The 12433-nt window shown below is 39.7% G+C and overlaps 1 protein-coding gene across 3 annotated transcripts in view; it reads left to right on the top strand.

The window, feature by feature from the left end:
* Positions 1 to 1911: 1911 nt before the first annotated feature.
* The window catches only part of SNX2 (sorting nexin 2), a 29745-nt gene continuing 19223 nt past the window's right edge, over positions 1912 to 12433 (top strand). Inside the window, exons 1-2 of one of the 3 annotated variants that reach the window (XM_036402731.2) lie at positions 1912 to 2036; positions 8902 to 9019. In XM_036402731.2, the coding sequence (XP_036258624.1) occupies positions 1929 to 2036; positions 8902 to 9019 (226 nt within the window). In that variant the 5' untranslated portion in view covers positions 1912 to 1928. Of the gene's footprint in view, positions 2037 to 4190; positions 4376 to 7556; positions 7975 to 8901; positions 9020 to 12433 lie in introns of those variants that run through there. The other 2 variants (XM_036402730.2, XM_054517829.1) reach the window with 2 other exon arrangements.

The following is a 12433-nucleotide window of genomic DNA, read 5'->3' as shown; positions in this document are numbered from 1 at the left end:
CCCAGATTTATGCCTCCAGGGGATAAAATTAGTCAGAGCAGAGCGAAATAAAATTTGTCAAAGGAGAATTATCTTGCAAAACCAGATTTTTGCCTAACATGTCTGAAAATATCTTAAAGAAAAGTAAATATATGTATTAGATACTGTATCAGCTCTAGTGGCAACAGTGCCAGACTCTTCTGCATTGCTGTTTTGCAAGATTTCCTATTCCTCAATGGGAAAGCCATAATCAACATAAAATTGATAAACTAATTGTTGTAACAGCCAGAGACAGTGCTTTTTGGTGGAAATCAATTTTGCTAGAAGTTTTCCATTTTTCCTACTTATCTTTTGCCTGGTTTGGCTATAATGCAGACAGATGCCCCAAGTCAGTTTACAGCAAAATTGTAAATGATGCAAATTACAGCTGCATTTGGGCTGTGAAACTTGAAATAAAGCAAATTCTGGTTCATGCATATCCACTGTGCAATTTTCAATGAAAAATTGCTTTCACATGCCTTTATCTTGTATGTCCACAAAGTGGGGGAAAAAAGTCTCTGTGGATTGGAGGCTATAATGTGAAAAAAATGACTGGAAATATTTGAAACAAATCTTTCTTGTGCCTAGCTCTCATAATCCATGCAAATGCAAACATTTTGAGAGATATTTGTAGGTTGGAGTATGTTTTTTGTTTTCTTTTACTTTAGGGCTCTGGTTCTTTTAAAGCAACAGCAGACATGTACCAGTGTGTCTGGAGGGAGCGAAGAAATTTTTTCTCAGGCTAATTTTGGACTATTTGGAGTATTATTAATACTATTTTTTCTCAAGTTAATTCTGCAGTCACTTTATAATTTTTATTATGATAAATACTATAATCAGCCAGAAAGCTACATTTAAGATTAAGGCTCATCAACTTGGTGAGTTTATAATTTAGATTATGTGCATATGTTTCGCAGAATGGGATTTTCTCACCTAATCACAGTTGGTCTAAAGTCAAGCATCTATGTAAGTATAAACTTCCTCTCTTGCAAATGAAAATAGGCACTCATCATTAAATTTCTCCTAGTGTAAGAGTTAAAGATGGATAGAATGCCCGAGAAATCATCTATTTATTTTTATTATCTCCTGCCACAGCCCAAATTAAGTGGAATAGCTTTCATTAGATTGCTACCTTTTATCTTGAAGTTATTCGATGTGAACTGTACCCAAATGCATATGAAAAACCTAAGGGAGAGCTGAAGTGCAAGATTTTGGAAGGAAGAACATATCACAATCTCATATGTGATTGGCTTTTTGCAGTCCCTCTAAATTTTCCTGCAGCATTAATTGTTTTCCAATTTATTTCCTTGAATACTTTTCTCTAATTTTGGTTCTTTTCCCACACATATTTACTAATTCAGTTTTTCAACCCTGAACATCAATTAGTTAAAAATCCAGGTTCTATAGTTATCTTTGGGTTATTTCTTGTCCCCTCTGACATAAAAAAACCCTATAATAGGTTTCTGTGTCCACAGATCTCTTTAGCCCAACTATAATTACGATACTACTTTGAATCAAAGAAGATAAACTTCTCACACACCTTTCTTAATGAGTGCCCAAAACCAACCAAGCTAAGTTAGGGAATTCTGCATCTTTACCTCTTCTTGGGAAGGGTAAGGGGCTGAGAATGTGACGGGGCTGTGGATGTGACAGGTGCTGTGGCACTGGTTTGAGAAGGGCCTGTGGATGTGGATGTGGCAGGGGCTGTGGATGTGGCAGGGCTGTGATGGCTGTGGGGATGTGGCAGGGCTTTGGGGAGGGGCTGTGGATGTGGCAGGGGCCGTGACGGCTGTGAGGATGCCGCAGGCCCTACGGCACTGTCCGGCCCCTCCCCGGCCGGGCCGCCGCGGTCACGTGCGGCGGGGCGGCGGGGCGGTCACGTGAGCGCGGGGGCCGGGCCGGAGGGGAAGATGGCGGCGGAGCGGGAGCCGCCGCCGCTGGGGGAGACGCGGCCCGCCGACCTCGAGGAGCTGGAGGACGGCGAGGACCTCTTCACCAGCACCGTGTCCACCCTGGAGGTGAGGAGAGGTCGCCCTCGGCTGCAGGTCCTGCGCGCCGTGGCCGACCCGGCGTCCGCCGGGCCCTCCCCTCCCTGCCCAGGCCCCCCTCTCCCTGCCCAGGCCCCCCTCTCCCTGCCCAGGCCCCCCTCGCTCCTGCCCGGGCCCCCGCCCCGCCGCTGCCCCTGCCGACCTGGTCTCCACCAGGTCGCGGCCCCTCCGCACACCTCTGCTTCGGCTCCTCGGAGCTTCCGTCACGGAGAGAAGGGGGTTCTGCTGCCAAGAGAAGCTCAAACCTCTTTCCTCCAAGTACCTCCGTTTTCCTTTCATTTACCCTTTTCTTCTGCTGCCAGGGCAATATTCTCACCTTACCTCTTTCCAGTTTCGCTGGGGTATGTGGGTGTGGGTGTGAGTGTGGGTGTGTGTGTCTCCGCCTTTGAGTGGATTAATAACGACCCATTTTCTTTGTTTGGCCTCTTTCCGAGGCTTCACTCCATTTCAGTTTGCAGATCTTGTAGAAACTTATTTGTCTCTGAGGTTTTTTCCAAGGGAGCCGACGCAGTGCTGGGCTGCGGCAGCTGCTGGGACCTGCCGGGAAAGAAGCTGGAGGAGAGATGAGAAACGCTTGTGTCCCGCTTCGTTATAGCGGGAGCCTTTTTGGCACGTTGTTGTGGTCACGTTCCACCTACGTGTCTTGCCAGTATCTTCTGGAAGAACTTTATTCTTCCTGTGCATTGATGGCCATCTAAAAAGAAAATTGTTCTGTTCCTCTTTTCCTGAAGAGTTTTCTGTCCTTGACATTTACAGAAATAGGATTGGTGCATGTTTCTCTGGTTTTGCTCTGGCTGTTGTCTGTCCTTAAGAAAAAACCCTGCAGTGTACAAAGTGGGTTTTAAATGTATGTTAAAGTCACTTACCTTTTCTCAAGCTACTTTTTTTCTTTCTTTTTATAGATGCATAATCTGTGCATTGGTAGAAAAAGATCTGTGGGAAAAATGCAATGAAGGAATAAGAAATGATGTGAATCAGCAGTTGACAAGAATTGTATGAGTAGACTTCTGTGCATCTCCGTGTGACACAGTGTGCATTACTGGAGTCTTTTTCAGTGCACAGAGAAAGACTGCAGTGTAACACAAACAATGTTTTTATTGATGTGGTCAGGAACTAAAGCTGCAGGAGATAAGATAGATTTACTGTCCAAGTCACAGTTACCATGAGATAAAAAAGTTACTGAAACTCCTCTAACTGCAAACGTTGGCAAAGAAATGGGCTTTGTATCAATTGCTGACAATTCTGCTCTGCTGCTTTGTTTGTGTACACAGTCTGTTTGGGATAGAGTCTCTAAGGGGAAAGGGGAAGCCTTGTTGCTTAAAGAGAAGCTTTTAAAAGCTGTGTCAGTAAGCTTTTTCTGGCATCAGCATTTAGGGAACTGCCTTAATCTTGTGATTTTCCTGTAGATTTGGAAGAGAGAGGTGATGAAAATTGACTTTGGACTTCTTACTAGCTTAAATATAAATTGGAGGATTCAGTGTATAGAGTACCATAGTCCAGAGAAGAATGATTGTCTGATGATGTAGGCCTAGTTAAACTTTTGTCTTGAGTGTTACTTTAATCTGGTAAATATTCATGGACAAACTGATTATAAGTGGGAGTTGTATAGTAACAACAGAATGGTGTCATGCTTTTGTAGCTAATCATGCATTCGGTTGCTGATACCAGAAGTGAGAGAGCGGCAAGGGACACTGAGGTCCAAACCCAGCTTACATGAGGGATTTGGTACTTTGAAAAGGTTCCCAAATGCTTTATCTTGGAGCTATTTGCTTTTAGCATGATTAATTTCAGTTCCTTCCTATTTTATCTTGCTTTCATTCTCTTTGCAGTTCACAAAATGTGTGCTGAGCTTTTCCTGTCTATAATTTGATTGTGCAGTGGAAAAACTGTGTATTTTCTAATGCATCTTTCAAATAGCTTCCATATTAACAAAGTCTCCATTTGGAAAACACAAGCTAAGTTGCTTTTGACAAAATATACATTCATTGTACAGTGTGAATGGCAAATGTGTAGCATTTAAGTACAGAGAGGCTTAGTTACTTCAGTGGCTTCAAATAGAAATTATTTTCTCTGTGCATGTTGCAAAAAAGTTAATGTGTTGAATTGAACTCTCTCAATTGTAGAAAGTCAGCGAGAAAGGTCTCCTGGGATTTCTGGAGTGCAGTGGAAACACCTTTTAGGACTTGAAAATTTGCTGTATGGCAGAGAATGAGAACTCTTCCTTCCTATGGTCTTTGGACACAAGTGAACTGGGAACTAGGTTGGGCAGCAGCTTGTCTGAGCTGATGGGATGCTCATTTTACTGTCAGGTATCCACAGTGCCTATGAGTAGTAGAATGAGAATGATTATTTTGTTTTCATTGTGCCAACTGTATTGTGAGTCTGGACCACTGCCTCTCTTACATACAGGGTTACTGAGAGATTTCCCTTCAGCTGCCAGAGTAGCTTTCATTAGTGAGAACAGCTGGGATGAATTATGTACATGGTTTAAGCCAAAATTGCATTTACAGTGATAATCAGTGGTGAGTTCCATGTGATATTATTATATGTGTGCTGGTTGGCATCTGCAGTGCTCTCCTAGATGTCAGGTTTTTGTAGCTCAATATCTTCCTGAGGTCTAGGTAGACTTTTACCTACATGCTAAAATTTCAAGTGCATGGATTTTGGTGGGGTTTTGCTTGGGTGTTTTGTTTTTTGGTTGGGTTTTTTTTTTGTATTTTTAATGATGTGGGTTTTTTTGAGATTTGTTTTTGTTTTGTTTTTTGGCCATTGTTGAGTTTTGGTTTTTTTAAAACAGCATCCAAGATTTGCACAGCAAGAAGTTCTGGAAGTTAATTGTGCATTATGAGAAGAATCACTCTGTATTACAAGTTTAATCAACAAGCTAATTTGCTTTTTGTGTACTCTGCTCCCATTAGAAGGGTCCACAAACAACTGCATGAAAGTCAAATTTGGTGACATACGTGTAAGATATACATTAGATTTTCTGAAAAAATGGTCACTGTTACTCTCTTTTCACCATTTCTACCTTCTTCCTCCTTCATGCACCAGTCTTTGTCATCTTTCTTGTTTATATATCACACCATTTCTTATTTCACTTTTCCTAAACTTCTCACTTATCTCTGTACTGCCAGTCTGTCTTTCATGAAGTTGCCATGTAAACAGAGGAACCTAGGCTGCCGTCTACTCATTCAAACATACGTTTTCATTCCCATACTCCTGTTTATTGGTGTTTTAAGTTTTTTTAATGGAAAAATACATGGAGAAACTTTAAAATAATCAGTAAGTAGTAGATGTGGTAATTTATCAAGGACTGTAATTTAGGGCAGGATGTGTAATAATCTCATTGCCAGTTGATCTGTTTATGTCAAAGATCTGCAGTATCTATTTGTTTTTTGTACATGAGGCAAAACACTAGATAGCCACAGAAGTCTAGATGGCTTTAATAATATTCATTCAGTTTAACAGTGGCCGTTACTGTGGAAGCAGTAAAGCTCCCATTGGAATATCAGAGAGAAAAGCACTAAGTCCTTCAATACTGTACTATACCTTTGCAGAAAGCTAAGTCTGTATCCAAGATTAATTGATGTAATTTTACTGAAAATGTGTGTCTTGTTGCGTGATGTTAAATCTAGGCTGTAACGGAAGTATGTGGAAATTCATTCCAATGTGGCTGCTTGTGTCATCTTCCTTTCTGCTGCAAATGAGACTGTCCTGATGTTGAGTGTGTTGTCTCTGCCACTGCTGTGATTTGTGAGCTCCTGTAACCCTGTTTCAGACAGTGAGCTGGGTTAACCTGAACAACTAGAATATGATGATGGCCACCTTCTGTCAGCCCTCTGTGTTTTGACTGAGGGAAGCTAGGAGGGGCTCATGCAAGCAGAACTAGTTTGGGGGTACCCTACTATTAAGAGAAAGGAGGATGTCCAAATGTCTAGGGCTATAATTTCAACCAGCCGAAAATGCAAGAACTTATTCTTGTTTCTTCATAAGTCAGAGCTGTAAAATACTTGGTTATTGCCTCCAGATGTAAGGAACAATAAAAGAACAGAAAATAGAGCTTGTTACTGATGTTGCAAATTGGAATGGGCCCATGGGCATCTTATCAGAAACTTGTTTTCAAGAAAAACATGGCAGGATCCTGACTGTCCTGGATACCTGGATGTCCTCATTGAGTATCTTGGTTATTGGAAGCTTCACCAAACCTTCAGCTCAGGAGTTGTTCAGAAATTTCACAGCTGTGCACATTTCAGGAAATTGATGTGTTTATGACAGTTTGTGAATCCTTGGCATCGAGTAAATTTAAAGTTTCTAAACAGCTATGCTATTTGTCTGTGCCATGAGGTTTTTGTTAGTCTCATCTCCATGTCTTGTCTGATAAAAGAGATTTTCACTGCACTGACTACTGATTCCTCTGACAGGCATTTTTCATTGGCCATTTTAGCTGTATTTTGTAGAGATAGAAAAGCAAAGCTGGGATCCTGTCTTCTAGCTCTCATCCATAGAAGACGGTAACTGAAACAGCTTAATGTATTGTTCACAGGCATGGGTGCTTCTTTGGTTTCTGAGAGGCACTTTCTGACCCACTGGCTGTGCAAAATAATCAGGTTATTAGAAATTGACTCAGTTTTTCCTACATAAGGGCAGTGCCTTGCTGGGTTTTTGTAGTTCCCTGAGAACTATGCCCATTTTGAAGAGAAGAAACTACACTTCATTGCAAAACTCTTAAACAAGCTAATGCAGTGTTCAGACCATGAATAATTTTTAAGATGCTTCTACACATTTTTTCTTATAAAGTCACAACTCTTAGTGAATATATTTAGTTCCCATTCTTAATTCATCTTGTCTGAGAACACAGCTGTTTAAAAGGACCAAAGAGCCACAGAAAGATTAATAGACCAGTAGGGACCATGTCACCTGTCAGCTTGTTGAAGTTTATTTCTGTCTGGCATTCATGACTCCCCCTGACATGGGAGAGAAAAATTGGAAGGGTAAAAATGAGAAGACCAGTAGACCGAGATGAAGAGAATTTGATGGGTGGAATAAAAGTTGCAGTTTTTCACCTCTTCCATGGGCAGGCCTGTGCTTAGCCATCTCCAGGAAGAGAGAAGTGTAACAAGTATTCTAACTCCAGATATCCTCTCTGTCCTTCTTCACCATAGCTTTGCTGAGCATGGTTTTACAAGGTATGGGATATCCATCTGGTCAGCTTTCCTCTTCAGGTTTTCAAGGTGCCCATAAGGGCTGTTTGAGTCCTTGCCATTTGCAAATATTCCCATATGAGGTTTGGAGAGAGCTGCCTGTAATTGTTCTACTAACTACAGCTATGAAGCCTGGTATCCAGTGCAGAAATATTGGCTTTTTCTGTGCCATTGGACAGGCTCTTTCCCAGCTCAGTAACAGAAACGGACTTGGTGGCATGTATTTGTAGCTATTCTTAGAGGAATCTGTATCTCCCTTTAAAGTGGGAATACCTCTGTATTGACCTTTGGTTAACTTGTAACTTTAGGCACGCAGATATTTTCCTTGGGTTGATCAGATTTAAGTGTTCAAAGTGAATTTTGTGTCTGATAGAATAGATTTGTGATTAGAAGCCAGGTGTAGTCAAAAATAACCATTAGTAACTGAAATAGCTACTTCCAATAAAACTCAGAAGATAGACTGAGGGAATAGCTTGAAGGTATAAGCATTCTCCAGGGGCTCTCTTCCACCATTCATTAAGCAAGAGCATAGTTAAGTGATAAAGCAGAAAGCTCTCTGCTGATGTGCTATAAAGGTTCAGGAAGGCTTTTCTTCCCTATGGCTGTTTTTCATGGCAGTGACTTGACAAGCACAAACCTACATGCATTCTGCATCTGTGGCAGCGGGGGATTCCCAACTGTGTCCTAAAACTCCAGTCTATCAAAATGTAAGTGGATTGCTGTTCAAAGCTAAAAAGCAGCAAAACTGGTTTGGAATGAGTACCTACAATGTTTCAGTGAAGAACTGCTTTTGCTGATAAAACTTTAACCTTTTTGAACCTCAAGCTTTGAGAAATCAAGCATTTCCATGCTTTTCTGTTCTAGTTGGAATGCAAGGTTTTGAACTTGCACTTCTACACAGCACTGGCTGGAGAGGCAGACCATTTCTTCTGAAGTATGCTGCTTCTGAGTTGTGAAATTGCTTAAAACCTTCAGCTATTAGGTGTAACACATACTCATTTGTGGCCTGGTTTCAGTATTGCTTTAGTTTTCCTTAGTGTCTTCAACCAGGCAAGTTCTAGTCTTCAGTGAATTAAAAAATTGTATCTCTGGTAAGCCCAGCTTCCATGTACAATACAGTGTAATCCTGTGATCCTCTGTGGCAGTAATCCTGTTCCAAAGCTAACAAAATTTCTTACAGCTCCAAGCAGCCTTTAATTATTTGGATGGCATTAATACATTCTTTTCAATCACAGAGCACTTGGAGATTTCCATATTGATTTTTGGCTATGTACAAATCCAGATTTAAATCCAAGCCTTTCCAGGAGGAACCTAATAATCAAGTTACATTTGGCATTTCTAAAAACTTATTCTAGGTCATTCTGTAGTAGCTTTTGTTTCATATTAATAAGCCTGAAGAAACTGTTGACTGTTTTTTTTCTCTCCAACAAAGAAATTAATAGCTGTTGACTAGCTCATGTCTTTTATTCATTGTTGCTGTGCTAGGAATGGGAAATGGAAATAGCTGACAGAGTTCCCTTTCTGTAAATCTTTTGTTTCTTTGCAATGAAACAATGTTGCAATAATTCTTATATACTGACACATGCCAACTTGTTCTCTTATAATCATTTCACTTTTTTTTTTTTTAAACGCAGTCTAGTCCTTCATCTCCAGAGCCAGCAAGTCTTCCTGCCGAAGACCTCAGCACAAACTCCAATGGTCCAAAGCCAGCAGAAATCATGCTGGATGGTGACAGAGAAGATCTCTTTGCTGGTAATGACTATTTTCTTCTAGCCTGCCTGCACAAACCATTTCACCCTTGAACTGAAGGAAATGTACTTTTCTGAGAGGGAGGATTGAAACCTTAAAAGTAGTCTGACAGTGTTGTAGAGGTCTCTTCTTGTGAAAAATGTTGTTAGTTGAGTTTGTTTATAAGTTTCTCTGTGGTGTGTACTGCCAGTGTGTAGTGTGGGTGTTAAGCTGGACACTAACATGTTCTGCTGACAGTAAGAATAGTCTTTATAATTTTGTGATTCAAAATGTTCAAATTGTTGGTGTGGAAATGCATGACTTAAGTTACTTTCTTGTTTTCTACTTAATAGTCATGCATAAGCTGTCCCAGCCTTTTTTCCAGTTATAAAGAGAGAGGTAATTCAGATTGTATTGCAACTATTTCCTTCTTAATACTCTTGTTTTAATGGAAAGGTAACAAACTGGCACAAGGGACAAGTCCTATAGTTTTACTAGTGCATGATTGTGTCTCTGACAGTTGACAGTATTGCATGCTTTAGAAAGAGATGTGGAAGTTCTGATAAGTGATCTGTTAATAGACAGAACATTTCTAAAGGTTCGTAAATCAGTTGCTACTTCGGTGTCAGTTTTGAACTATCATAACATGGGTTATTGTTGCTGTCAGTTACAGTTGTGGGAACATTAACTATTCAAGAAAGGAGCTGGAATATTTGAAATATATTATGTGCATAAGATGGTTCTGAATGTTACATCTCAATACTATCATTTTCCCTATTACTTCATACTGCATTAGTCAGCTGACAGTCTGCTTTGAATACAGTAATCTCGTCCTCATTGGTTACCTGATGTGTCATTCCAAAAGAAACTTTATAGCCTTTAGTTCTGTGTTATTTTGTAGAGATGCATATATTCACATACCCATTACATTTGTTCTCAACTTCCATAATTTGTATTTCCATGTATTTGAAGTTGTTTGTTCATGACACTGTTAGAATGTATTAACAAGTTTGGTACCTCTCTGGAAGTGTTTTAAAAGAAAAAAGGAATAAAGGATAGAGGGGTGATCTTACTCTTTTTCTGCAATTGTTTTGCCTTATAGCTTACAAAGACCATAAGTGCTTTAGCAATGTAGCTTTCTAGTACTAGTACATAATTTGGTTATTTAGCTTCAGTATATAAAGCCAGCTTTTTATAACCACAGGGCCATCTGGAGTGGATATTTTAAGAAAGCCAATTCTCCTTTGGATAATATTAAGAAAAGAAAAAGGGAGACTGGAGTAAATATTGAGAGGAGTCAGACAGAAGGGACAAATGTTTGTAGCCAGATTGTTTCAACTGAAATGAATGCTGTGAGAATAACACAAGGAATTGATTTAATGAGTTTGGGTTTTGCCATGTAGGACATTCTCTGAGCACTTGCAGCACTGAACTGAAGGCATCTAGCACTTCACTTCTACCTCAGCTGAGACTGGTCTTTTGAAGTTCAATTTATAGTACAGAGTCTAGTACTCTCAAACAGAGGAAAAAACAAATATGATTTATGGAGCATGAGATAAAATACAATGTTTTTCACAATTTCTTGTTCTAAGCAAAAAGTTTGTTTAAAGCTGCTGAACTTAAGTCATGAACTTCAGTGTTTGTGTCACTGCCATTCTGAAATGCCATTGTGAAAAAACTGTGTTGAATTTGTGTTTCAGTGCTGTGCACTCACAAGTGTAACTATTCTTTTCTTTCTTAGGACTGTTTTGCTAGACAGTATAGAAACAGCATGAGAAGGGCAAGATGAGATAGCTAATTTCTTGCTCCCAGCATGATTGCAAAAGTCTGGCTTTCTAGGAAAGCAGAATTTAATTTAAAAATTATTGTGACAGAATTTTACTTTGACAATTAATTAAGATTCTTTTCCAAAGAATCTTAACTTGGCACATCTTATAGGAACACTTAAGTGAAGAGGAGAAAAATATGAAGCTCCACAGCTTTGTAGTTTCTGTTGTTCCTTCATATTGAATTAGTAGATGCTTTAAAATCCAGGTAAACGAAATCATGTTTGTGGCTCCTGAGAGGAGTGATTGCCATTCTTCAGGGTCAGAAATAATTATAGTTTTTCAGACTTCTAAAAATTGTGATGGTATGCCTCTATAGCTATTGTAGACTTAATAAAACTTTTCCATTGTTCCACCTCATGTTGCAGCGTAATGGAAAAGAAGGTGAAGCAGTACAAATTTTCTCTATGGCTTTAATGCAGGACAGAAACCTGGGAAATGGTTTAGGCTTTTTTTATTATGCTTGAAATGTCTTCGCTGTTGTGTTTCTGTGGCAGCTACAAAATATGTGCAATATAGATATTCATTACCTTTACTCTGGCAACTTATAACTGAACTATTAAAACAGGGTCTCAAAAATTGAAGAAATTAGTTTTTCTGCTGTCATTGGAGATGAGTAAATTTTTCTGCTTTCTTGTGGTTCTTGTTCTGTAACAAAGCAAACTGTCTTGCTAAACCCACTTAAAAACGTTCACCCTCAGAATAAAAGTCACTATGTTGATTATTTGGCCAGAAGAATTACTTTAGCTTACCTCGTAGAGCTCTTGCATGCAGAGACCTTAATGGTCAGCGCTTCAAATGAGGCAGTGTTAGGTGTGTCTTAAGGAATTTGGAGATGCATCTTAAAGCTTGGTTGTCAATAACCTGCTATTGTACAGTGAAGAGCTGCATATTGAACTAGTATTCCAAAATGTTGACCCAAAAGTCAATGTATAGCTGCACAAATGTGCCATGGACTGCCCATGAAGGACACAGTTGTCTGTGCTTTCTACCTCTGGGGCTCATAGAAAAGCAGTAGATGGTGAACTCATCTGTAAAGTTTTATCAGTTTTTTGTCACCTTCTTCAAAAAAGTGGGAAACTATAATATTTCCTCTCCTCTGTTGGGTAAAAGATTACTGTTATTTTGTTTTTTCAGCTCAGAAATGTTTGGGAATGGGTTGTGTTATGGAAGTGTCTAGCTATTGTGTCCTGAGGAAAAGCCACTGTTCTAGGGGCTGGGGTGATGTTTGTTTTCATTGGGTTGTTTTTTTGTTTAGTGGGGTTTTGTGTTGTTTGGTTTTGTGGGGTTTTTTTTCCCCCTTTAGGGTTTTTTCTTGGGAAATGAGACAGGAGCAAGGTGATAATTCTCTGATCCAGACAAGATATGTTCTTCAGGCACATCTGAACAGAACAGCTTCTAGCTGATGGTGTCTGTCAGACCATTGTCATATAATGTGTCTGATATGAAGAGTTTGTGCAAAGGCCTTGCTGCTTTTTAGAATCTGCTTATTCAGTTATTTTGCAAGAAATAAATGCACAAAAGCATGTGAACCCACAGTTTTGAAGTCAGAAGGTGGTCATATTAGTGTGTCACTGTTGCATTAAAACTATTCCTGTTCTCATTAAGGCTA

The sequence above is a fragment of the Molothrus ater genome, chromosome Z (genome assembly GCF_012460135.2).
Source record: "Molothrus ater isolate BHLD 08-10-18 breed brown headed cowbird chromosome Z, BPBGC_Mater_1.1, whole genome shotgun sequence".
Classification (NCBI taxonomy): Eukaryota; Metazoa; Chordata; class Aves; order Passeriformes; family Icteridae; genus Molothrus; species Molothrus ater.
Note: the sequence above shows the minus strand (reverse complement) of the source record. Positions and strands in the feature narration are given on the sequence as shown.